This window comes from Dicentrarchus labrax, unplaced genomic scaffold (genome assembly GCF_905237075.1).
Source record: "Dicentrarchus labrax unplaced genomic scaffold, dlabrax2021, whole genome shotgun sequence".
Taxonomy (NCBI): domain Eukaryota; kingdom Metazoa; phylum Chordata; class Actinopteri; family Moronidae; genus Dicentrarchus; species Dicentrarchus labrax.
In genome coordinates, this window is record NW_026136724.1 from 14,721,819 (window position 1) to 14,747,601 (window position 25,783).

At 41.0% G+C, this 25,783-nt stretch overlaps 1 protein-coding gene across 5 annotated transcripts; it reads left to right on the forward strand.

The window, feature by feature from the left end:
- The first annotated feature begins 3,969 nt into the window (after positions 1-3,969).
- hgfa (hepatocyte growth factor a) lies at positions 3,970-25,684 on the forward strand. Of its 5 annotated transcripts, none has more exons than XM_051392440.1 (18): positions 3,970-4,218; positions 8,856-9,018; positions 9,183-9,295; positions 9,938-10,052; positions 13,406-13,548; positions 13,680-13,800; positions 13,985-14,103; positions 16,484-16,655; positions 16,857-17,008; positions 18,031-18,124; positions 19,292-19,431; positions 20,981-21,013; positions 21,255-21,363; positions 21,458-21,532; positions 22,284-22,421; positions 22,669-22,775; positions 22,888-23,021; positions 23,186-25,684. In XM_051392440.1, exons 1-18 carry the CDS (start codon positions 4,155-4,157, stop codon positions 23,360-23,362), a joined length of 2,169 nt encoding a protein of 722 aa, XP_051248400.1. In that variant the 5' UTR covers positions 3,970-4,154; the 3' UTR covers positions 23,363-25,684. The 5 variants fall into 5 exon arrangements, with proteins under 5 accessions (XP_051248400.1, XP_051248403.1, XP_051248402.1 ...); XM_051392443.1 differs by having other exon boundaries at positions 16,875-17,008; XM_051392442.1 differs by having other exon boundaries at positions 16,490-16,655.
- Positions 25,685-25,783: the final 99 nt, after the last annotated feature.

The window sequence follows — 25,783 nt, forward strand, 5'->3', positions numbered from 1 at the left end:
ATGCAACTTCCATTTCTAAACCTTTTTCCTTGTCACTCCCCAAGGCAAGGACGTCCTCCTGTTTCATCCCTCGATGGGCACAAGGAGAAACTAGCAAGGGGGTCTGACAACCCCCTGACCCCTCATCTGTCATCTGCAAGGGGAAAAGCACCCTCCTAATTGGGGGGGAAAGCGTTGAGGGGTTGGGGGGCTGATGTGGAGGTTGTTATTCTAGTGTCGGGGGGGGTCAGAGGTGAAAAGGGGGAGATCACACCGGTGATTAGCCTCCTTCATGTGCAGGAATGGAGGAAAGCAGGGACAGGAGGAGTGTTTGTTGGGCAGCTGGGGTGTAAAGTAATTAGAGGGAAAGGGGTAAAATCCTGCAGGATGGTCAGTGCTGTTAATGATAAGGCCCCAGGTCAAGGCATGGACATGTGGAGCCTGATAAGGTGAGTCGAGGTAAAATCCCCCAAAAAGTATGCAGAGGCTGGACTTTTCATTCCCACTAAAAAGAAGATAGGGACACACTTGCAATTTCATGCATTGGTTGTTTGGAATTGCTGGTTTTAGTCATTTGAACTACATTCTGCCAAGTGCTCCTAATGTCGAGAATCAAAGACTTGAAGCTGCCAGCTAGATAAGCACATCAGCTGTGTGTAAAAACAAGGGTATCTTGGCATATCCTGGCATAGGTGCAAGTTAGAAAAAACTCAACTGAGTCTGCGTTTTTCTTAGTGCTGACAGGTTCTGGCCTTGGGAGCTGACAGTGTCAAAAACCTCCCAGCTCTCCTTGATGATGAACGCTACCCATCTCTCTGGGTCACCCTCCTCCGCCTCCTCACTTCTCCTGTCCACACCTCTTAACGTGGCTCAGCAGGCCATGAAATAGGTGTGTGTTTATGTAGGCATGAGTAGAAAGCAGAGAAAAGCAAGAGTAAAAAAAGAGACAGGTATTAGACACAAGAATAGAGCCTTTAAATCCACTATGTGTGGAATCTTTACGTGACTTTAACATCCTGAATTATTCTGATGGCTTTGCAGTTTTTGTAGACAAATTAGTCATACTCGGACTTACTGTTTGGACAGTACAGTAGGCACAGCTTCCGTAAGCCCCCACCAACAAAATAGAGATTTTTTAAATGTCCACCTATTTTTCAATGTCAGTGAAAAGCAAATTTACATGTTGGTGTACCGCAACTCCAACAAACAGCAAAAGATGCCAAAAGCAAGGAAACAAGCCAAACCAAGTAGACAAAACCGTCTTTAGTTTACACTTGGAAAATGAAACAATGGCATTAATCATGAATCATGAAAGTCTCAGGAACCCTGTGATGACAGAAGACTGCTGGACTTGCTGGTGATCATAAATTAACTGGAATTCTACTGGGAATTACTTTGATATCGGATAAGAAGTAGCTCGTGATTGGGCTTTCCAAGGAATGGAACCTATTGTTACTGGCAGTTCGGAAATGTATGTCAGTTACCCTGATTACGTCATTAAGCTAGAATTTAAATAAAGTTACTCATCAGTCTTGTATATCATAGCGCTACCAAACTTCCCATGCTCTAATTAACAATACAGCAGTATGACTGACATTTTGGAATCCTTAGCAATAGGCCCAGGGCTTTGAGTGTAAAAATAAATCATGGAAGTTAATACTCCCATTGCTTTGGTCTGTTATGAAAGAGCACTCCCACTTCCAACATCTTCTCCCCCGATGCATAATCAGCTGTCAAACTTATTTACCTGAGGCTTGTGAAGCACTTGGGACAGGGCTAGCTGTAGTTCAAAAGGTATACCAATCTGCAAAAATTTGCCCCAAGACAGATTTTCTGAGAGTCTGGATTTCTTCTTTGCGCTGACACTGATTGACATTGCGGGTGCGATGTGTGTACGGTGCGCAGTGCACCTCCATGCCTGCTGCCAAGGCTTAGAGCCGCTGTTTCCAGCCCCCTGAGCACACACACACACACACACCTCTACACCTGCTGGTACTTTCCTGCGCACACACACACGCAGACCAAAGGGAGGAAAAGGGACCAAAGAAAAATTAAATGACCTGCACGCGTCTTAATGAGGAAGGGCCCGGCGTCTGGCATTTACCTCAAACCATTTCTTCCCCCTGCTGCTCTCTCTGGAGGGCTTTAAGTCCGCCGCCCGTTAACGGCTGAAGTGTGGATTTCCTGTCAAATAAGGGTTAGGGCCCAACAAAAGTCCTGTACGCTGGTACCTAAATAGGATCACTTCCAGCTGCCCCACCTAAACACACACACACACACACACACACACACACACACACACACACACTCACTCACACACACTTCATGTCCTATAATGTCCCTATTGGGATTTATACTGTGTCTGTGGCACTCAGTGTTGTCTTTATAGTGACCTTATTGTACCTTTATGGTACTTTTTAACTCCAATAATCAATGTAATATTCCTGTAATAAATATAGGATATTATAACATTGCATGTTGCTCTATCCAATATATTTAATACAAACACTATAGTTCTTAATAGGGGCTGTATGAGGTCAGTCTCAAATGTGCCATCGGGATAAGCCATGAATAGTCTCTTGGCACTTGGTTTCCCATACCTCTTTCTCTCGTGGGGATTGTTTAAAAAGCAGGACAAATATTCCCTCAGTCCCTGATAGATATTTTTCAACTTTGTCATGATGTGACTTTCATTAGAACAGCTGACCCCGTGTGAGAAAAAAGATGCTGTCTCATGATGTTGCATAGCAGCACATCACTAAATCGGGTTTGTGCAGTTCAGTCTCAGGTTTGTCCCTTTATTAAGGATGTTAATCATTGAAAGTGGCAGCTTACAAGTTGTAACACAGACTAAATATATTCCATATTTTCTCCCGACATGCATAAACCTTAAAGCCAACCATTTTGAATGTGAGAAGGTCCAGTCCAGAGTTCAATGTCAGCAGGATTTAGTGCAAGTTCAGTGTCTTGCTCAAGGACATTTAATTAGACTCTTTTCCTGCTTGTTTGCATGTCTTATGCTCGTGCACTTTGTCTGGTTCTGTATTAGGCATTTTGCAACTGGTTAATCCTTTGAGGATGCAATCACTACTTTGTGCCAAGTGCTCTTTGGCGCACCTTGTAAAGAATCCCATCTGCCTTTTCAGTTGGGCCAAAGTGAGGCAAGTAAGGAGAGACAGAGAGGATCTTGTCAAACAATGACCTGTTTGAAAATCTGGCTGGCCGGGTGGTCATTACAAGTTATGTCATTAATAAAGTCAGTAATAAAGAGTAACAAGTGTCTAGTTAATAAATCATAATTAATGGTTCACAGAACAGTTTTCTGACTCTCCAACAGCAAAGGCATTTGTAATAATAAATGTTTAGATAATCGTAAATGGGGTTTTACAGCAATCAGTGTAGTATTTAATTATAAATGTGAATATGTTGTTGATAAATTGAGTTTGGTACAACTCTCGCACCCTTCACCCTTCACCAAATTGCCAAAGGTCAACCAGTCCACTGGAATGGTCTAGAGCTAAAAAGATACCACAAGAATACAAACATCAGCCAGAGATTTTTCAAATATTACGGAAACTAATATATATACATGCCAAAATATAGTCTGACTAGCAAATAAGAAATGTTAATTTCAAAATAAAAGCAAATTACTAAAGTTTTCTTGTAAAGCTGCCCAACTCAGGATGTGAACAGAACAACTAAAGATGTGGATTTATACATCCTTCATGCCCTTATCCGTATTTAAGGCACCAGAATATACGTGAGATGGACTGATTTTTTTTCTTCTGATGACTCTGTCTATGGCAGAGACAAACAAGCTGCATCAGACCACGGCTAAACAAGCAATATTTGTCGGCGTCATCATCGGTGACTTTGACATTGGTGAACAACAGGTCTTGTGAGTCACATCCGATTTTATTTTGAAAAATAACAGCCGGAAGTTGCACTATTTATTCCAGCGCACTTGACGCTGGTGAGGAGAGACGCTGATAGAGGGGAGCGCAAACTCAAGTGAAGTTGGGGGGGGGTTGAACCGAGGACGTGCAGCTTCTTGGAAAAGTGGCATCTGTGTGAGGAAGTCTTGTGCTGGTCATCAGCCACTTTGGACCTCATACAACCAGCGACTCTGCTGCTCCATTAATCCGGATTCTAACCTGCTTTTCAAGTCCCTAATCATGAGGACAAACGTATGGATTTACCAAGCTTTGGTGTGTGTTGTGGTCACTATATTGGATACAGGTAAGACTTTGAAGAGCTGTGGATGTCTGGGTGGATGTTGAATATTTGAAATATATATCTGCTGTGATTATTTTTTAGCCTCATACACAAAAACTCACTTGTTTACTTCCCTTTCTGCAGATTGTGCAGTAAAGTGAGAATTAGACATGAGAGAAAGTCAAGAAATAAAAAATAAAAAAAGCAAGACTGAAAAAGTTAGAAAAGTGGATGAAAAGATAATTATCCTGCCATTTCTCATATTTTTTAATTAAATTTCGTCAGCCAGGACCTGTCTTAAAGCAGCCTAGCCTTATTAAACAAATAATTGTGTTGGGTTTAGGCCAACTAATCAGTCTTTAATTATTCAATTATCATATGACGTGTATTGGCATTGAATGAACTTGATCACAAGCCTTGTCTTGCACTGTTGATTCATATCTCTCTCTCTCTCTCTCTCTCTCTCTCTCTCTCTCTCTCTCTCTCCTTTGCTGGATTATTGTTGTTAATAATTGAGGTTTGTGAAGAGATCTCACTTAAGGCTGTACTTTTTTTTTTTTTTTTTTCAGAGTCTCTCATTAAACGTTTAATAACTGTTTTGGACGATGAATGAAATAACTGATAATTGAGCTGCTCATCAAAACTGCTCCTCCTGAGACTAACTCATTGATCCCCTAGGAGTTCCCCTTACTGCGATTTACAATTGGCCCTAATCGCCAACAAGCAAACTAAAGGCCATTAGAATGAATGTATTTATATTCTATTCTATTATAATAGCCTGTTGGGTCATCAGAAAGTCTCCTCCAGTATGAGGACCGTGCCATCCCAGCTGCCTGGAGGTAGAAACCCGTGCCAAAGCGCTCGGTTTGAAGTGCATCTGCTGATGTTACTGCTTTGTCAATAAACTTTTTATATAGGTCATGGTGATTTCAGTAATAGACACTCCTGCATCTGTTGGACTGACTCCAGCTAGAGAATGCAGTGTCTGCTTGTAGCGTTGCAGCACAACCCGGGGCGCTCACACGACGACCGCCAGTCGGTTAAAGCTCATCCAAACGAGCTTCCTGCGCGCTCCTTTTTATGAAGCGCAGATTATCTGGTGGTTACAGAAAGTGTCCCGGTTTACATCCGCCCCGCTGACATGTCACTGAGTAAAGCACTGAATCCATAGTTACCACCTCCAGGGGTGCCGACCCTGACCTCTGACCGCCCTGGAATTGGGGAAAGTATAAAATGCGCGCCCGGGACTGTGGTATTCGTGCGTTTGTCCCGGTAGAGAGATCGAAAAGGTGTGTGTGTGTGTGTGTGTGTGTGTGTGTGTGTGTGTGTGTGTGTGTGTGTGTGTGTGTGTATGACAGAGAGAGGGGTAAGGAGGGGATGGGGTGGGGGTAACATCTGGCTGCTGAGCCCAGCTCCACATTGTGCGCTCTCTGAAGCAGATGTAATGTCTGCTTAATTCCCAGACAGAGGCACACCTTTAACCTGCTACTTTCCTGTTGTTCTTATAATATTGTTTTTCCTCAACACCACCTCCAAATGTGTACATTTTGTGATTATCAAATAGCTTCCTTTGCAGGAAAGCTTGACTAAAGTACTCATCCAGCTGACAGTTCAGCTCTTTGCTCAAGGGCACCTGAGTGGAAGTTTCTGAGGAAGGTCGGAGTGTCGGTCATTCACCTTTCCTCTCTACATTTTTCAAGCTAAACCAGGGACTCAAACCTGTTCCTCTAAGCCATCGCTGCCTCCTCTCATTAAATCTCATCTCTCTCATACTCGCCCATTGAGCACATTTTATTATAATCTCCAACTTCAGCAAATGTTTGGGATTTGGAGATAGCAGGAGTCTGACTGCAAGGAGAGGAAGAGACTAAGTGAAATCTAATTGAGCAGCCTGGCCAGACATCAGGGCTGGAACAACACTGTGATGAGTGCCAGATGTGGTCCAGTGGAGCCCAAACATTAATAACACGTTCTCCCCAAAAACCATTTTCAACCACGAGGAGCCTCTAAACGCTCCACAGTTTACAATATCCTAAGTACACACACAACGTCTTGTGTTGGATCTTGGCACAGGAGCATGTGGCTGTAACTCGGTAGCATGAGATTTTCCTGTGTGATTTATATCGCACTTGCCTCTAATTATAAACGGAAAACTATTGTATCTAAACACATTATGTGTCTAAAGATGTTGCCATATAGCACTAAGAAAATAGCATTTACAGTAGAGCTCCATTCTGTTGAAGGATGGGCTCTTAACTTTTTCCACAAGGTAAAAATGAATGATTTGTATTGCAAAGGATTTAGCCTTAAAATATGGCTTTGTCCTGCTTTTGAACCCACTTGGATCTAATATACATTATGCTATGTTTTTGCAATGTTAGAATTTTTATCTTTTTATGCACTTCTTACAATGAAATGGCTCTCAATAAATGACAGTATGTTTACTAGTATGTGTTGAATGCCAATAGCTGAGAGACTATTCATAAAACTTTATTAGTTCATACAAACGATGAGGGACATTAAGGCTATCCTGGGAAGAAGGAATTCCAACTGAATCTTGTTGTTCCCTAAAAAGTAAATGTCAACCTTGTTGCTCAAAATGAAAAGGCATAAACTCTGTGTCACTGCAGTTAAACAGCAGGAGTTCTAATAAGACTTTCGTGACTGTTAAGGAGTCATGAATGCAAGTTGTAAAAATTGATTTCTGTTGGAATCACAGATATCCATCAACCGTATCTACAATTACATAAAACTATAGCATAACAACTACCACAGTGGTAAAAATTGTTGAAAAAAACAGATTTTGGCTCTTAAAATATAGCAGTAAAATATGAGAAATGCTTTCATGAGCATCAAATCTCCAACTGAAGCACTGGAACACATCAGCCTGTTGGATGGACATCATTCTGTTCTCTTGGCTGTCTTCGCAGTTCAGCACCCACTGCATTACTCAGGCAGCCTCCTTGGTTTAAAGCAGTTGTGCTTGGGGGGGTATTTTGAGCTGGGCTTTGATCCTGGACACACTTAATACTTGCTTTTGGGACACATAAACTAGTGTGCTACCTCGACACAGCTGAAGCGCAACCTAAAGGAAATGTTCTTTCAAGAGCTGCAGGACAGCAGAGTTTTGAGAGGTTTTTTGACTTGCACAATGTTTCAGTATGGTTCAGGAGTAGGGATGCTAACATGTCAGCAAGCATGAGGCTTGAGACAAACTGTAGTTGAAGGATGCTTTCATGGACAGTTAGCCACCCGGTTCAGTGTATATTTTCATCTTTGTTCCCCTTCCTCCATGCCAAGACAATGGCACCGGTTCATGCCTCCTGCTGTTCTAAACCCACCAGGAGAAAACTTCAGGAAATATTCTCATCATCCATTTGACAAGTTTCTCTTCATCCCTAGCGCCTTGACAGCACCAGTAAAATGTTTGGCCATGTCTCCCTGTATTTGAGTAATGTTTGATGTTTTGTCAGTGAAGAGGAGACAAAAAATTCCACATGGTTTCTGAGAATTTCTTTCTTTCTTTTTGTTTTGTTTTTTTGCATTTTGATTTACTTGATAGCTGACAGAGTAGATACAGACAGGAAATAAGGGAAGAGAGAGAGGGGGTTCTAACATGCAACAAAGGCCCTCTGCCTGAACCAAACCAGGGATGCCGCCGCCATACAGCAAGTGCGCCGACCACCTGCCTATTAGGAACGCCCCCAGCTTGTTTTCTTGTTTTTTTTTAGTTATTCTGAACCAAATTCTATTTAATAACCCTGCAGAGGAAAGTGATACTCAGCGAGTAAACGGCAAGCTAAGAAATTAAGAAACCCTGGTCAGATCAGTTAGAAAATATAAAGCATAACGTAGACAGATGATGACTCAAAACTGTCCTCTGGTTGGAGTGAGAACTTAAACAAACAGTCGATACAGAGCTGGCTACTGGATAACTCTTATGGATGGGTGGTAAAGATGAAGAAGAAGCATTCACTTTATTGGATGACTTAAGACAGTTATACGATTGAAAAGTTGGTCATGTAAAGGGTTAAAAATACTATAGATTGACAATATAAAACTATATCCATAATATTTCGGTAGCAGCATTCAGCTGACGTGATCATGCATATTTGTTTGCCTGTTCTGTTGTTGCCAATTCCGTATCATTAAAGAAGCAGTGTGTAGGATTCAGTGACATCTAGCGGTAACAATTGCAGATGGCAACCATTTGAATACAGCGCAGCCTTGCAAGCGTGGAGGAGAAACTATGGTGGCAGCAAAATTCCCTATCTGGGTCCTCGCTAGAGCCAGTGTTTGGTTTGGCCTTTCATGGGGAAACATGGGGGTTCAACATGGTAGCCTTCATGGAAGAGGACCCACTCCCTCTGTAGTTAAAAACGATTTGTATCAAATGAAAACATACCTGAACAATTTATCCTCCGGTGTTACACACCGGACCTTTAACTCATAGCTTTCAGGAGAATAAGAGTTTCACAGTCATGCTCACAATTTGGATGCTCATGTGAATGGTATTTACAGTACAAGTCAGAACCAGACAGAAACTCCCACACAAGATGAACCTGGCATTAGCAGGTCTATCTCCTTCCAACCAAAATATCAAATCTAATCACTGTATCAAAACATGCTAATTTTAATCCTGTGTCCTCATGTTCTTGCAGGTTTTTGTAGGAAGACTCATCAGTCATTACAGAAGTATGAGAAGACTGAGAGTCACATGCTGCTTTGCACAGACTGTCCTCAGCCCCCTGTGGTACGAAACAGCCGATCGCAGGAGCACTGCTCCCGCAAGTGCAAGAAGGTCAAGAAAAACTTCAACTGCAGGTGAGTTCCATTTTCTCTCTCTGTTTCCCTGAAATCCAGCATGTGGTTTTTCCATGGCCACGTTCCCCTCAGTCCTCCTCCCCATGTGTAGACACAGTATTTACATATTTTTTCTTTGTTTATCATTTGTTCATCTCACATCTACTTCCTGTATGTTGCTACAGAGCTTTCAACTTTCAGAGGCACAACAGGAAATGCCACTTGCTTCCCTTTGACCGTTTCACCCACGGTGTGCAGAAGCAGGCCAACATCAACTTTACTTTGTATGAAAAAAAAGGTAAAATCTTCTGTCTCCTCAAGCTGACTCCATGCACTCTGGTGTTTTTTTCTCATGAGAACATTGAGTTGCAGAGAGGGATTTACACAGGCAAACTGTTTGTTGGTGATTGCAGGTTTTGCTTCTTGTGTCAATTTTTGAGGTCTTTGGTTTTTCTGTTGACACAATAAAAGACAACCAACCCTCCCCAACCCCCCTGCTGTTTAATCACTGCAGTGGGGAGAGTCGCATGCATAAACATGTAGCACACTCAAGTGGGATGTAAACAAAATAATTAATTGTTTACAGTGAGAACGCAAAGGCTTTTCTCCACTGCAGTCTGTGTAATCGAGCACTTTAGAATTTACTGCAAAATTTACGGAAACTCCCTCTGGTGACATTTAATGAACTTCAGGGAGTTGTCTGTTTTGAGAATAACACACAAGCCGGGACATACTAAAACGCTTGCTGTAAAAACGTCCTATTGACCATACATGGGAAAATATATTCCAGGTGGTCAAGGCAGCGAACGCAAATCAACTTTTGAATGACTCAACGTTGTATGAATTGGCACACAAAGAGTACACAGGGACACAGCTTTTATCAAAGTGAGAACGTGAATGGATGTTTTCAAATGCCTTTTATGCCTTTGCTCTCACTTAGATTATATAAGGGAGTGTATCATCGGCACCAAGGACAACTACAGAGGGAGGAGGTCTTGGACGAAGTCGAACATCACTTGCCAAGCTTGGGCAGATAATAACATCAATGAACACACGTAAGTCCTCTTTTTTTTACCAGGAAAAGTAGCTTCCTCATGAGAGGAAGAACAGTTACAAACCTTCACATGTCACCTTTAAGGGTGGTGCGCTTTGCTTTCGTGACACTTTTTAAAGGGTGGAAGGTGATAATCAGTCACTTCCTCTTGCCAGATTCTTGTAGATCTGAACCAGCAGCCTTAAAAAAGCTTCTCAAACCTTAAGGCTTCCACCACCTTCCTGGATGCTTCCTTCCTTCTCTGTTTCTCTGTGTCTGATATTGAACAGGCCTCCGCAGCTGATTTATTGATGTTCAGATCATCCCCTTGCACCTCGGGGGTTAGGGGAAGGTGGAGGCTCGGAGACGGTTGAACGTTTAGCCAGAGTTAAGTCAGATTTCTTTCAACACATGCAAGGATGTCCTCTCCACTGAGGTTGTTTTTCTGCTGCACTGTAGGCCATCAGGTGTATCCCGACGAGGTCGCATCTCGGCTGCAAGCCAGGCATGATCAGTGAATTTTTGAAGATGGTTCTGTGCCAGCATCTCATTAGTGGGGCTCATTAGTTACAAGATATTTTAACTGCTGCAGGGAGGAGGGGTTGAGAGACAGACTAATAAGAGTTTGAAGAAGTGCAGAGTGAAAAATAGACAGAAGGGAGATCGAATGAAAGAAAGAAAGCGCAAAAATTTATAGACTGAAGTCATGTTCTGTCTGTTGTCCAGCTGAGCTCACAAAGCCACAGACATACCGAGAGAAACTACAAGTTCAGTCATCCCCCACTATTTAAAAAGCATTACAGGGTTGGTCTCCATACTCTCCTCTCCTCTCTTCCCTTTCCAGAGGTAGCTCTTCACCTTAGGAATACTTTGTCATTGTTTATTTGACACATGGTTCCAGTCCCCGTCCCAGATGGCAAATGTAATGTCCAACAACATCGTCCTGGCTTGTCAGCAACTTTTAACTTTCAAAGGGTCAAAGGGAGCTTTACTTAAGGCAGATTTAGTGCCACTGTGGGGTTACCTAACATGGGACTGCCCCGCTGTGTGAGAATTACCGCTGTAATGAACCACGCACCATTTGAGTTTCAGGTAACTATTATTTTCATGCTTGACCGATCACCGTGGGGCAAGGGTGATTTCTCAGGAGGTTCCCTTACAGGAAGGGGACTTCCACCTGTTGTCTATATTTAGTGTTTGAACCAAAGCTCTGAACAAAGTGTGTATTGATGTCCAGCCACGCGTGGAGAATGAAATGGAATGGAAAATTTCGGTTCATATTAATAATAATAGATAACAGGAATTTATGTATTCCCATAGGGACATTATTTTGTTTTTCTACACATTTTCACTGGGAGGTCAGTGAGCGGGCTCTGCTATAGAAACACAATCCTACAGCTTCTTGCTGAGAAGATGAGAAGCTGAGAAGATTGATACCACTCATGTCTGTGTGGTAAATTATGAAGATTAGCTTAGCAGAAAGACTGGAAAGAGGAGGAAATGTACTAACTTGCATGGTCTGATGGTAACTTAGTGAGCTTTAGAAGTGCAGGTATGTAGATTTTGTGACCTTTGGATGGACACAAATAAACATTTCTTTTTTCACAGCAAGAAAGTGAATTGCCGCATTCACCAAAATTTCTAACTATTCTCCAGCAGTTTTCAGGTGTCAGCTATTGCATCCTGCTTCCAAAAAATCATTATTGATGTCTCAAGATTCATAAAGTCCCTGCTTACTTGCTTTAATCTCTGAATGCTCTCTTCCCTTGGATGCTGTAGCACTGAAACATGGCCACATTTGTTCCATAATCACCAGGTGCATGTTGCTAGACATTTTGCAGCAGTTACTTCAGGTCTAGATTTCATCTTTAGTGATATTCAAAATCTAGCCAATATGTGAAGCCGGCCCAGAGAGTGAGGCATGTGTGCATAGTGTCTGCCTGCACTCCGATGGGAACAGACTTTGGCAAGGAGATGAATAACTGGCCAACATCTGTTAGCGCAACATCATTATGGCTAACTTGCTCCCATGCCGCGGCCTTTTTACGGACTCTCACCAGATGCAACCTTTTTCTGTAAAGTGAGGAACCTTGTAATTCCATTTATAAATTAAGGATACTGTATTATGATAGAAATATATTGAGCTTGTGAGTTACACACAACAGATGTGAGTTTTGGCATTTGACAGACTGGGAACAAGTGTTCTGTCTTACATGCAAAGTCAAAATTTTCTATTAGTCTTAACCCTGTAATATTTTCTCAAGGTGGGACTTAGGACCTTCCCCTTCTTTTTCCCTTTCTCTCTTTTTAAGTTAGATGCCTGAGATTTCTTCTAGTTCTTGGTTGAATGATGTTGTGCATTAGTGTAGAAGCCTTGTGTAAGCCCCAGGGCACAGAGGGGAGAGCAGAGCAGACTCCCCCAAGAAAAGAGTCATTGTCTGGGGTAGTGTGTTCAGACAAGCTGCTGAAGGGAGGGTGGACTCTGGTTCTTTTTGCTTTTCTTTTTTTTTTTTTTTTCTTGCACATGTTGTTTCTTTTTACATCATCAATTTAACACTGAGCGCTCGCCTTTTTGCTCACTCCATTATGCTCACTTTTTCAATTTTAAGCACTTAAGTCCGTCACTTCACTTGATTCTCTTCAGCCTTCTTCTCTTGTCTTCCCTCACTGTCTCCCTGGGTGGGAGGGGGGATGTGGTCAGCATGGATCAGGGGGTGCTGACATGCCAGCTTTTCATCATCCTGCCCATGACAGAAGACAAATTTCACGCACTGTCCATTTAGTACGGGGGATCCCATGCCGCTCCCCATTGTTACATCCCATATGTTCGGACTAACCAGGTTTTTCTACAGTCGCTTGTTCACACTGACATGGTGTAGCCGTTGACAGAGAGGAATTAGGTTTAAACATGTTCAAAGGCTGCCAGCAAAAAACCTGCTTGGTCTGCTCCAAGTGGTTCGTAGCATTGTTCTGTGCTGTTGGTGGTTACTGTGGTGTGACAGAGTCTGGCTGCTTCACACATGAGGGAGCTGGGATATGGTAGGAATCAGTAAGGCGATCATGCAAAAGGTGCAAACCTGGAGAGAAGAAACGTATTGATGACTTACTTTGCATGAAATTCCTGTGACAGGTCGTTCTGGGATTTAAAATGTAACTTAGTAGCACCAGAGGCACTAGAATTTCTCAGAATGAAGCTTACATCTAATCTAAATGCCTTCTGAATTTATTTGGTTTGTTACTGAGAAAACTAGCAGGCAGGTACGGTACTGTATACACCACTGGATCAGCCAAGTGTGCAAGTACTCCCTAAAATTTATTTATACAGCTTACAGTATCAGTTAACACTTTCAATAATGTCTGCCTACTCCACTGTAGGTTTTATCCTGATCGGTACCCAACGCAAGACCTGAGGGAGAACTTCTGTCGGAATCCCAATAACGACCCCGGTGGTCCGTGGTGCTACACCACAGACCCCAATGTACGAGCTGAGGAGTGTGGCATACCACAGTGTTCAGAGAGTAAGACATGTTCTTACATTTAATCAATGTTTCTGTAGTTTATTCCACCCTTGAAGTCATAAGTAAGTTGTGTTTGCATTTATTATTATAGTAAAGAAATTTCTGATAAATGTGGTTTTCTTTGTTGACAGAAGTCTGCATGACGTGTAATGGGGAAGATTACCGGGGAAAACTGGACCATACAGAAAGTGGCAAGGAGTGCCAGAGATGGGACTCATCAAGGCCTCACAAACACCACTTCCAGCCCAAAAAGTAAGCTGCAAAGCTGATAATCACACACTAACCTTTCTCACGGACAATTCAGCACACACCCACGACAGATGCTTAAAGAAATGACGCTAATACTCAAGAGAGGTAGACCTCACCAGTTGTTATGACTTATTTCTCTCCCCCCTATTTTCTTTCCTCCACGTATCCCCTCTGTCTCCTCTCCCAGGTATCGGGACAGAGATTTAAAGGACAACTACTGTCGTAACCCAGATAATCGTCTCCGTCCCTGGTGCTACACAATGGATCCCAAAACTCCGTGGGAGTACTGCAACATCACTGTGTGTGGTAAGGGCCTATGTACTGTATATAATCTGGGGCTTGGGTTTTGTGGACAAAGTCTTCAACAAATCAACTGAAGACCAAATTAGTGTTTAACTCTGATTCATGACTGTGTAGTTAGTTTTTCTCAGTGTCTAGTGCCCTTACAACCTTTCAACAGTGTGTATCACGCCGTTAGGAATCCGTTATAAAATTCAAAAGTGGACATTGTGTTGAGGATCCCTTGCTGAACAGACTGTGGTTAGGTTCTACCAGCTAGTGGTTTGAGGATGCCAGGGGGTTTGTTACATACAAGACTTTGGTGGTTTTGGTCTTCTCTCCTGCAGAGTCTCATAAGATTTTTGTTTAACCGTCTGTGTTTCATGTGGTGGTTGGCTTCAAATCGTTCTACCTCAACAAGGAAGAGTAAATAGGTTGTTTGTAAAGGGGAGGGTCTGACTTCAGAGAGCCAGCAGTGTTTTACTGAGACCACTCATTGAGGACAGGAGGCTGTAAAGTGGGGTGTTACAATAGAGGCTACTATACGGAGATGCGTCACATAGCCATCAGAAGGTCTAATAGTTGTTTTAGTGGTATAAAAACATGATATGTTATTGCAAGTAACAAATTAAAGTGGAGTGGAGAAACATAATGAATGCAGATGTTGCCATAAAAGACACAAAGGGTCACTGAATGGTTTGATGAGTATGAAAATGATAATCATAATTCATGGCTTTCACAGTCACCAGATCCTAAGTGAAAACAACAATTTCTACCACCATAATCAAAACACTAAATGAGGGAATATCTTTTGGAAGAATGGTGTTCATCCCTCCAGTGGAGCTCCAGGAACTTGTAGAAGCCATGCCAAGATGCACTGAAGATGTTCTGGTGGCTTGCAATAGACCAGAACCTTACTTTACCTTACTTTATAGATTTTCTTTTTTCCCCAATCTGTATTAGTGCTCAATTGAATACTCAAGTGTCAGAAATTCATTACAATTTAAATTATTTGATTATAATTTAAGTTATCTCTCAATTACACATTATAGGTAAGGAAAAATCTCACTCAGGCCAATTAGACAACCTGGGTTACACAAGTAACCTAAAGTTATAAATCAAGAGAAAATGCCCAACTTTCTCTGGTTCCAGCCACTGAAATTCAAGCAGCTGAGGCTTTGTATCACTGCAAATTAAATATCATTGGATCTTGGACTAACAAAAAAATCTATGTGAAGACGTCACTTTGCGCTTGTTGAAATTGCGATGCCCATGTTTTACTATTTTCGTACATTTATACAGATGAAACAAACAGGTTAAAAATAATCTACAGATTAATCAAAAAAAGAAAATGTATTGTAATTGATATGGTACTCTATGTAAGCTTTTTTAAGGTGAGGGGTTAAACAGTATAATTTCACTTGAGTCATATCACTTTTGGCCAACTCTGACAGTAATTGTAATTTTTGCTTTCACATGTAACACAAAAGAGAAAGGGGAAAGAAAGAGAATGGATGCCAAAAACAGGTCACACCATTGGAGATTTTTTTCTTGAAATATTCCCACATGCACACCCACAAACATACAGATCATCTCTCTTTGTCTCTGTCAAACACATACACACGTACTCTACAGTACATATTATGATTTACAGCGAGGGTGGAGGATCTGCATTTGTCCAGATGTGTACATCCTTCAATGCCTGCCCCTCAGAAAGATAAAAACCACTGACCTGTACTGCACAGTGCACAGACACTGGCATGCATTACATCAAGCCAAAGAATCCCTCTTTTCCATCCGCCTTCTCATTTTTGCTTCAAAACATTCCCTTTCCTCCTCCATCTTCTCCCATCTCATTTGTCAAAGGCTAAAGAAACAGAGACAGAAATCCAGAGGGGAGAAGTCGCTCCCTATGTACTACAATCCCTGCGCTGCTGAAAAGCAGAATTCCATCTGAAGATGTTTGGAATAGTTTTCCGGTGGATAAAGTTGCCCCAGCTAGGCCTTGTTGGATGTGATATCTTTGGTTGGGCTGCAATAAACAAATTTACCAGAAAAAGAAATCAGGCTCCAGCTCTTTTTCTTACAAAACAACCTGTGACATTTTGTGTACTTTGACTGCATATTGTTGTGTTGCAGATGTCCCTACGTGCAAGAATGCATCAGTGTTATGAATACACAGAAAGGTTTCCTATGTCAGTTTAGACGAAGGGGGAGTGCTACTGTTTTTGATCATCTGTCTCTAGGTTAAACATGACACATTCTTGTGGGGATTAATATCTCCCTCCTCCTCTCCCCCCTCCTTCCTGTCTTCGGTTTCTACATCCCACTCTCTTTTTTTATGTATCTTGTTTCTCATGCCCATACTAACAATTACAATTTCAATGTCTTTTTGTTTCTTTGCTAGACTCAGACGCAAGTGAGGACACAGATGTCAATGTAACAACATCCTGTGTCCAGGGAAAGGGCACAGATTACAGAGGCACAATGAACGTCACTCCAGAGGGTGTGACATGTCAGCGCTGGGACTCCCAGTTTCCCCATAACCACTCCTTTATCCCTCAGAACTTCAAATGCAAGTGAGTAATGTTTGCCTCATGCCCCCTGACAGCTTGGATTCAATTCTCTCGGCTGTGTCAAAGAGGTGATTTGTGTCATTTTGTGCATTTGACTGTTGAAATGCCAAAGGGATTTTTTAAATTTTTTTATAATTTTTAAACTTAAAAATTCTATCTTTGCTGTAAAAAATACAGTCATCAGCACCATCATTTAAATTGTAGTTTGTGTATGTGTTATAGAGACCTCAGAGAGAACTACTGCCGTAACCCTGATGGTGCAGATTACCCATGGTGCTTCACTACAGACCCTAATCAGAGGATAGCCAACTGCACCCACATCCCCAGGTGTGATGCTGAGGCCACACAAAAAATAGGTAAATTACTGTACAACTTCAATTTTAAAGGAACAGTTCAACATTTTGGGAAATATGCTGAGTAATTTTCTTGCTGAGGTTTAGAGGAGAAAATTGATACCATTGTCATGTCTGTACAGTTAATATGCAGCTAGAGCTAGCAGCTGATTAGCTAAGTTTAGTAGAAAGCCTGGAAAAGGTGTGAAAAAGCTAGGTAGGCAGATTTTGTTTACCTTGGACAGAGCCAGCATAGTTGTTAGCCTCTGTTTCCAGTCTTTATGCAAAGGTAAACTAACCAGCTGTTGGCTCTGGATACATACAAGTATTTACCATACGGATAGTGGATTGTGCCATCCAACCCTCAGCAAGAAAGCAAATAAGTGTTTTATAAGCACCAAGTTTCAAAAGAATGGCAAATATCCTGTCAATTACTATGGAAATTCCATGGTGTTTCTTGAATAATGTGATTGTGAAATACATATGTATTGTAAAAATGCTTCAAAAGCCCTGTCATGTTTTTGCAAAGTGGAATTACACAGACACTTTCTATATTGCTCCCGTAGGACTGGGCCACTTGGCAGCATGCTGCCCAATGAATTCCATTTCATGGAAGAACAAATACACCAGACTTTGGCAATAGTGCTTGCTGTCATTTCCCAAGTTTCTCTGCTTTACATATACAGTGAGAAGACCACACATATCCAACTGCAGCCAGTCTGTTAGTTACTATAGTCCCTCTTCTGATTCTGTTTAAGAACAGACGTAGTAGGGTTTCATTTTTCTATTATATTCGAGAACCACCGGTTACACAGGGGCCCTTGACATTAAATTGATCCAAACCACAGAGAGAAGCCAACATTTTTAACTTGATTATGTCAAGTTTGCATCAATAGCCACTTCCATACAATCACATATGCAGTTCTTTAAGTATTCTCACTTACTAATTGCATTAAGGTGTTTGAGAAACTGAGCTCAGTAATTCTGTTTCTCCTGGTCCTGTTTAACAAGATGGTCTAAAATAACTTTATTCTGTTCTTCCTCAGAGTGTTACGAAGACAATGGAGAGACGTACCGGGGCACTTTATCTATAACTCGATCTGGGATTCCCTGTGCAGACTGGTCACATCACATAAACAGGTAAAGTAATTTATTCTTCATATAAACTTGTTGTTTTGGTCCTTCTGTTTACTCCCAGTCAAGGTTAAGCTGTACTGAGAAACACAGGAGATTATTTCCTAGAGAGGCTGACATTCTTTTCAGCTCAGTTGATGAGTGTTTGTTGACAACTTAGCTCCCATTGCCTTGTGAAAATCCCTTTCATATGAATGAAGCTAAGCAGTGAAAACAAACAGCAAGAGGAAATCAGGGGTTCCTCAGGGGTCAATACCAGGCCCAATTATTATTCATCTAACTGACGAGAGGAAACCCCGGGGTGCTCTCCAAGTGACCCATCCTGACGGAAAGGTTGCCCACTCCAGGGCTGTTGCTTCATGCTTAAGTCAGGCTGTTAGAATTACTTAATTTACAGGAATTTTAAAAGCCAAAATGGCACAGACAGATGGACATGTTCCAGAGCCGACCCCTGACCCCAGGAAGTGCTTTCTGAGGAAAGTAGATCAAAGCCAATCAGCTCCCTCGCGTAGACTGCAGCCAGTGAGTCTACCCTGCTCAAGGTCAAGGGTCATCCCAGGAAAAACTGCTGAGAGCTACAGCTTGTTTAACATTCTCCTGGGAAGTGGAATTATCTTCACCCCCTGACAAATTGTTACCCATCGCTTAGCTTTATTTTGGGTGTGTGTCCATACGCCTACCTAGTAATTGTTTTTCAGGGATATTTTGGATATCTTAGAAGATTACATTTAATTCTGTCAGAGCCAAGACAAATGTAAAAATGTCACACAATTCCTACAAATCGGGAGCACAACCAAATCGTTCTATAGGCTCCTGCTGGTCTGAGCCCTGCTGAATGCTTGCAGTGCATACTTTCATACTCCCATGAGCACTCTCCACAAAACTCTGCGTTTCCTTCTACGGGCTCTGTGTAGCAAATGCAGAGGATTCATTGCACTAGGAAAGCCAGAGTCAGACTTTCCAAACATACCATGGTTACTTACAGTGTACACTGTATTTACTGTATGTGTGTGACAGTGTGTGTACGACTCTATGTATGCACAGGCCTGTGTGTTATTAGAGTGTGAGAGTGTGTATGAATCTTTATTAGACATGGCCCAGTGTTAGTTCCGATACACTGTGTGTGCAAAATAACAAATGGAATATGAGAATCTGTATTTGTGTGTTTTACAGTGGGGATTCTCACTCTACAGAATCACATGTAGGGCTGGAGAAAAACTACTGCCGGAACCCTGACCGGGACAAACATGGCCCTTGGTGTTATACCAATCCAAATAACCGTTTGGTCTGGGACTACTGCAAACTGAAGCACTGTGAGTGGCTTAAATACCTGTGTCTCTTCTTATTGTCTGTTTCTGTAACAGTTGATAAATCTGTGTTACGTAAGCTATAGATATTAGCAGACCCTTAGTTCACCATAGTAGAAAGGATGTGAATAATGCATTTGCAAAGTGCATTTTTGCTGTCTATTTAGCAGACCTTTAAAGTAGCAGTTATTGTTTGCTTTCTTGCCTCTCATGTCTGTACAGTAAATATGTTGCTAAAGCCAGCAGCTGATTATCTTAGCTTAGCACAAAGACTCAAAACACCTGTGCAACCACAATGTTTTGTACAAATTAAACACTCAACATATAACATGTGATTTACTGGGCTGTATATGTGCTGCTAGGCAGATTTTCCTATCTTTAAACAGAGCCAGGCTAGAAGTTTCCACCGATTTCCTTTAGGCGGACGGTCTTTAAAAACAAGGTTGGGAAGCATTGTTCTCTTGGCGTCTTTTGAAGTGAAAAGCAAGGAAGGGTGTTACTGATGAAGTGAAAGTGTTTCTGTGGTACAAATGAAAATTGAGCACGCTACGGAGGATGAAATGTTGCCTTTACAAGCAGCAAACAGGTTGCCACATTTCCCGGTATGTGTTTGATTTCGGTGGTTAGAGTTTAATTAAAAAACATTGCGTAAGGTGCCTGTGCATCAGCGTCGTGTTTTAGAACTCGATCCCTGTTTTGGTAGCATTTCTGAACAGACGACACCTTGATTGCTGCCAACACAAATGCATACAAGAGACAGATACAAGCAGTAGTGAAAAGTAGGATAGCTCTATTTACATTGTGCAAAAGTTCTCTTGAGAGATATTTCAGTGTCAGGTGGGTATGATTTGGTCAGCCCCCCTTGAAGTATGTGAACAATGCCACTCAAGTCCCAGCGGCTTGTCTGTGTGTACACATTGTTAAAAAAAAATTATTTCATGAGCTTTTCAGACTCTGTAAAGAGCACTAACTGGCATTTGGTACACAGAAGAAGACAGTGTTGGTCTATGGGTGGAGTGCAATGAAATAACACAAGTGCTTTAGCTTTGCAGCCTATGTTGACTTCAACTAAAATGTCACAACTGTTTTTTTTTATGCAGCTTGGCTGGTGGCTTACGTAATCTGCTAGCCGTGGTTTTGTCCAATTGGCAGAGAACACACGATGTTCAAACAGCAAACAGATGCAGGTCTTTGCTGCCATCCTTTTATTTAAGGAAAACACACAATCAACTGGACCCAACATTTTCTTTGGCTGGTTTTAATCTGGCTGCATTGAAGAGCCTCTTTCAAATGGCTGCACAATAATTTCCATAATGTAAAACATATCTTCCATGAAGTTTTTGAGGTCTTGAGCAAATTTGCTTGCTGCGGTTGCTGACTGTCCTAGCCTCCAACAACAATGCAAATTGAGAGATAAGTCTTTATAAAGTAAAGAAGGGTGTCTTTTTCAATGAGGTTTCATGCTTTGTGTGTCAGTGCCTGGTCAGTGGTTTGAATTATTTCCTGCTGCTGTTGGGTCTCTTATTACTGTTGGGTTTTTCTTTACTTCTATCAGGTGAATCAACAACAGTGACTCCTCAACCAAACAGTGAGTATCGTTTTTTGCTTATCTGGCTTTTACCAGTCTAGTCCTCTTCCTCGTGATCTTATCTCTAATCTTGTCCCCTTTCCCCTTTTTACGCTTTATATCAAATCCTTCTGTTGTCATGAACCTGACTAAACAAATCATATTTTATGGTTGCCTTTTGAAGTTTTGATACACATTTTCCCTTTGAAATGTGATTAATACATCCATCTGACATGCAGCATAAAAATGTCTCCTTGTTTAGCTCTGACTCGGCCCAAGATATCATGCTTCGTGCATATAAACACCAGAATTGTTGGAGGACACCAAGTGCGAGGTACAGATGGCAGCTGGGTTGTAAGCATCCAAAGAGAGTAAGTCATTTTACAGCTCTGTTTTTATTTTATGTATTTTTTATGCTTTTATATCTACCGTAATGGTAAAAACTGTCTTCTTATATTTTCTTAGGAAGGCTCATTTGTGTGGGGGTTCGTTGATCAGAGAAGATTGGGTTTTAACAGACCAGCAGTGCTTCACGTCCTGGTAATACTCCACCCTCTGATACCTTTTATTCTGTGCCTGATAAGCTTTAACCAAATTCTTCTCTCTTTTACCTCTTCCATTTACTCTATCTCTTAAACATATTTCATTCTGCCCTCGTTTTAGTATAGTTTGAAGTTAAAATGCAGGATGTATCCTATTTACTGATACTCCCAGACAGGCCTGACCTGAGATATGGAACACAATTGTTTAGCTTGCAGATCTGTTTAACTTCTGAAGTGGTCTATGCCAGAGCCATACATTATCTCTACATCTGAAGTAGTGGCTTTAAAGAAAATGTCCCTATCTCTGCACTTGTGTACAGTACTGCATGTATTGCATATGGTGTACATCAGTAGTTTACTGATGTTCTTTGGTCCTGTGTGTGTTGTGGAAAACCATTGGTTTTCTTTGAAACTTTGCTCTTTGTCTTTCTCATATTTGTCTGACTTGTCACTTCTGATTACCATCCTTTCTTAGCAATGTTAAAAAATGAGAACACTGTAGATCTGAGCAAGGCTCTCTTTCTTTACTGTCCCTTAAAGAAGTACTCCAGCAATTTAGTATTGTACATCCATAAAGTTGAGGGACTCACTAAAATCAGGAAGGAAAAGGACAGTCACAATCAAAGCAGCACCACATAAATGCCCACTTCAAACCCCACATGAGTGGTTTGTAATGCAGGCAAGTCTCAAACTAAGTCTGGGCAATACTGTTGCTTTACAACTTACATCTTGGTGCTTGTGGTCATCAGTGTTCCAGATCTCAAGGATTACAGTGTGCAGGTTGGTCTGCGCCACCTCAATGAATCCTCAAGCCACCCGAGACTACGCATCTCTCGTCTGATCTGTGGCCCTGAAGGATCCAACCTGGTTATGCTGAAACTAGCAGAGTGAGTTCTCAACTACTCATTAAAGTTTCCTCTAATTGAAGATCCTGATGTTAGAGCATAACTATTGATATGGAAAACTAATTTATGTATCGTACTAACCATAAGTTCAAATTTTGGTTGTTTTACACACTTTTATTTATCTAAAAAGTTATTGTCTCTCTTATTCGCCTCATGCGCCTCTTGTTTGTGTGTATTCAGTGTGTTAAATTGGGACTGTAATATATGACTGTTATTATGTTTGTTATAGCCCAGCCCCTGTGTCTGAAGGTGCCTCCACGATTCATCTTCCAGTAAAAGAGTGTCACATCACCGAAGGCACCAACTGCACCATGTATGGATGGGGGGAAACTAAAAGTACTGCCTTCTTTCACCCATATGCCACAATACTTCGCATTTTAACCATCATTCAAACCAAAAGAATATCTGAAACATTTGACAATTATGCTGCATATTCTTCTCTGTTCAGATACAGGATACGATGAGACACTGAATGCTGTGACCATGCCTATGGTCAACAATGACATGTGCTCACAAATCAAAGGTGATGCTGGGGAAAGCAGAATATGTGCCGGCGGCAAGAGAGGAGAAGGCGTATGTGATGTAAGGATCAGAAATAAATGTCTACATCATGAAAGAGATAGCCAAATAGCCATTTTTTGTAATTTGTGTGAAATGGAATTGGTTAGTTTGAACATATACAACCCATCACGTCCTTGTCAGCCGGGTGTCTCTCTGATGTGTCATTCTCTAACCTTTTTTTGTAGAAAGACAATGGTGGTCCATTGGTCTGCCAGGAACATGAGCGCAAAGTCATCATCGGTGTGAGCATCCAAAGGACAAAATGCGCCTCATCACAGCCTGCGCTTTTTGTTAATGTTGCTTTCTACTCTGAGTGGATATACAAAGTGTTCAAACTTTACCCCAGTTTGGAGAGGAACTGAGGATGTGGTGTGAAAATCAACTCCATACAGGACTTTGCCACAGCCTGAGAAAAAGGAGGGGGCGGCTTTGAGCCAACAAATTCCAAGACCTCTCCAGCAGGGACCACGGAGGAGAAATTAGGAAAATCACCTTGTGGAAAGTGGCCATTTGGGGATTTTGTGGCTAAATTTGTCATTTTACAGAGATGACAGAGATTAGTGATGGAAGACTGGATAAACCAAATGGAATCTCAACCATTCCTCCACTTTGCTAAAGAAGACATCCAGGTTGTTAGCCTTAATATCATTTTTTACAACCAAAGTCTCGGGCACATGGACAGCTTACTAATTGTATTTTGACATGTTCAGAACTTCTGAAGCCATGCAAAGACAACGAGAATGACACTTGTGAATCAGTATTATCTCCTGGAATATACTTGAATATGGACAGAACCTAGTTCTCTGGTGGTTACCACATGAGGTAATGCGACTGGGACTTTTTGAACTTTGTATGTGTTGACCTGGACTGCAAAACATATCTTTTTACCTCCAACACAAGTGATGTGGATGGATAATAATCTTATTCCTTATTCCTATGTTAACAAACATACTTATTTGGTCATAAATTTTAGGATACCTTTCAAATATCTGTGAAAAATGTTATTCGGCTACTAAAATAACCCAACAGAAAACTATAGTAATACACAAACAGAGGAAAATAAAAGCATGGAAAGGTCATTATAAACTCACTATTAGGTTAGAGACACTAAAAGTCCCTATGAGAAAATAGTGATTAAGCCAAGTCTGAAAGTCCAGCAAAGGTTAAAGTTTGGCTTCCGACATTATCAGTAGGTGAGTTTATAAAACTGCTGCTTGAAAAGCTAACTGCAGCAGCCTTGGCAAACTATGCAGTGCTAATTGTGTGCAGTAGCTGCACTACCTTTTCCCCAGTTAGCTGTAACTGTTAGTTTCCCAGAGAGAGGGTCTAAGTAGGACTGAGCAAACTGCTCCAAATCTTATGCTAATATTTGTAGCATGAGAGAGAGAAGTGCCATGCCAAATATAACATGGCTATTTGGTCTCCAGTTTGGAGGGAACTTTGGCCCCTGGTGGGCTGTGTGTGGTCAGTAGGATATTTTATACTTTTTTTATTTCATGGAAAGTGACTCCTTATGTACATAACTGCAGATTTATTGAGTATGTTTCTGCTGTGCTGTAAGATTTTATAGGTCTTATAGATCTGGAATATTTTTGGTTCACTGAGTAATGTCAGATTGGCTTCTTCGTGCCTCTAATTATGTTTAATATTTAAAGAGACTGGTAGCTTGTAATTAGTAGTTAGGTGTATTTATTTTTTTTAAATTAGCAGACATCGCTTGAAAAGAATCCAGATTTTGGTTTGATATTTAGATCTTTGTTTCTTTGTTCTAGGAGTAATTATGAGCCCATAATAACTGCATGTTTGACTCACGGATAATAGCCTCACAAACATAAAGTATCACGCAGGCAGTATGGCTCATATGGTTTAACGTTTTAATTCAAGAGTGCTTGTTGTGGGCTAAATTAACATTGTTCTATTCCGAGTTTAACATACATTTACTGTGCACATATGCACAAACACGCATGCACAAACAATAAATTAGCAAACATTTGCTAAAAGTCAGATGATGCCTAAACTTAAATGCCCTAAATGATGCCAAAATGGCCCCAATTCCCCATTAATTTATGCATTTACAGCCCCACTCATTTTTTGTTTGTGTGGCTCCTACACAAGAGTTAAACTATGTATTCTATTCTCAGCTTTAAGATGACTGAATATCACATGGAAGATGTTACATAACAATAAAGGAACAAATATTGTTATTAGAGGCTTTAATGCAATGAATTGCAGGTTCCCATAAGTCAGTGAATCATTTCCCCTTCGGTTCAAGTGTTTTAAAGACCAAAACTGCATATAATTAAATTATATCTGTGGCCTTACTTGTACAAATGGAGTCCTCTAATAGCCTTGCAAAGGTTACAAAGTCTATGAAGTAGAAATTTAAATGGAGAAAGTTTCATTTAAGACAACTGACATATAAGAGAGGTGAAACCAAACATTACATTGGTTATTGATCAGTTTTCTGTGCTCTTATGACGATGTAACTGTTATTTAATTGACCTTTTTTGTAAATAGCCCAGAGCATTGTGTAAATTACAATTTGTAATTTTTGTAAATAGCATACTTAAGTATTTTTACTTCATGATCATTCTGTTTATATGTTTGTAAACTGTAAACTTTAAATATAACAGCTGCTATTTTGTGTTAGTGAGTTGTTTTATATCTCTGACCTTTTCTGAATTCTGTAGTGAGTTGTTTTATATCTCTGACCTTTTCTGAATTCTGTAGCCTTTGTATTATTCCTTTTTTAATAAACAACTTGACATTACATTCGGCCACGT

What these genes read in the sequence shown, in the direction of transcription:
- hgfa (XM_051392440.1), top strand. Translation starts at nt 4,155, where the DNA reads ATGAGGACAAACGTATGGATTTACCAAGCTTTGGTGTGTGTTGTGGTC. An exon ending in TACTTTGTATGAAAAAAAAG is followed by an intron (nt 9,296 to 9,937) that starts GTAAAATCTTCT and finishes GCTCTCACTTAG; the next exon opens with ATTATATAAGGGAGTGTATC. An exon ending in AGTGACTCCTCAACCAAACA is followed by an intron (nt 21,014 to 21,254) that starts GTGAGTATCGTT and finishes CTCCTTGTTTAG; the next exon opens with CTCTGACTCGGCCCAAGATA.